Genomic DNA, 1,574 nt, shown 5'->3' with positions numbered 1-1,574 from the left:
TTATCACATTTTTATTATTTCCTAAACCCTTTGTACATACAACATTACTATCATTATTAAGAACATTATATTGGTTTGAAATACAAAAAAGTTGTAATTTAAAATTTTTGATAATTATTTTAATAATAAAAAGGGGACTTTTTTTTTTTTTTTTTTCATCTTTTTCTTTATACTCATTATTTTTATATTCATACCATTTTTTTTTATTCACTCGACATTTTTCTCGTAATACATTTCTCATACAACAATTAAAAATATGTGTACTTTTTTTTTTTCTTAAATAATATATGGAATATAAATAATAAATAAAATTTACATGTGTAGGTAAAATATAACCAACAAAATTATGAGCATATATCGTTACAATAATGTTTTTATCATTATTAATTTTTTTATTAAATGAATCTTCTCTTTCTACTTTTAATATAATATTCATTTTTTCACATAATGAATATTCATATAAGACATCTTCTTCATAATAAACACTAGTGCATAATATATTATTTAAATATACATTTCTTTCTCTTTCTATATTTTCTTTTGGAATATCCTTATAAGTATTCTCGACATTGTATTGATTAACACTTCTCTGATTTTTTATTCCTATGTATATATCATTCTTTTTATTTTCATTTTTTATCTCTTCAATTTCTATTTTTATAATTTCTTCCTTATCAACCATTTGTGATTTATCACAACACAACTCTTCATTTCTATTTTTTATGAAAATGGTGTTTTGATTTAATATTATATTTTTATTTATATTTCTATTTATGAACAGATTAAACTCTTGTATATATATATCTGTAGAAAGAAGTGAACTCACCAAAAAATTATCATTATTATTATCATTATTATTATCATTATTTGTAGTAGTTGTATCATACTCGTTTTTATTTATATACAAATGAGGAAGTAATAATTCCTTTTGTATTATTTCGTATAATTCTAACATCTCTTTAATTTCAAAAATAACAAAAAGTTTTATTAAAGACAAAGAACTTTTACAATTTTGATATATTTTTAAACTGAAGTTCCTTTCTTTTTCATCTTCTTTCATAAATATTTCCTCATCATAATAATTCATTTTGTTTTCTCCCTCTTCATGTTTAATCATACGTTCATGATGCTCACTCATACCATAAATACTTTTCTGATCAATATTTAGATCATTATAATTATATTTATTATTTAATATTTTGTTCTCTTTGTTTGGATTATCGTATGAAGTACATATCTTCTCCTCTTTTAAATATATTCCATTTCTTATATTATTATTATTATTATTATTATTATTATCATTATTATTGTTATTATTGTTATATTTTTTTTTTTTTTTCTGACCAATGCGAATTACATTTTTTTCTGAATAAGTCAGGAGATAATTGAAAAATAGCTCGAAACGGTCAGGTAATTTTTTTTCACTTTTATTATTATAATAGCATACATTATTATTACAATGATTATTATTTACACAATTTTTTTTTATTATATGTAATTTATGAATTTCATTTTTTAATAGTAATTTATTTTTTAAATATAAATTAATAAATAAGTAATTAAAAAAAATTGAA

The 1,574-nt window shown here is 19.0% G+C and overlaps 1 protein-coding gene across 1 annotated transcript; it reads right to left on the bottom strand.

The window, feature by feature from the left end:
• On the bottom strand, nt 1–1,574 carry PRSY57_0019300A (putative membrane protein; the record flags this gene model as incomplete). The annotated part of the gene is made up of 1 exon (XM_020114258.1): nt 1–1,574. A coding segment is annotated over one exon (1,574 nt), but the record flags the coding sequence as incomplete, so codon positions are not given.

This window comes from Plasmodium reichenowi, assembly GCF_001601855.1.
Source record: "Plasmodium reichenowi strain SY57 chromosome Unknown, whole genome shotgun sequence".
In the NCBI taxonomy this organism is placed as follows: Eukaryota; Apicomplexa; class Aconoidasida; order Haemosporida; family Plasmodiidae; genus Plasmodium; species Plasmodium reichenowi.
This window is presented reverse-complemented; position numbering and strand designations above follow the sequence as displayed.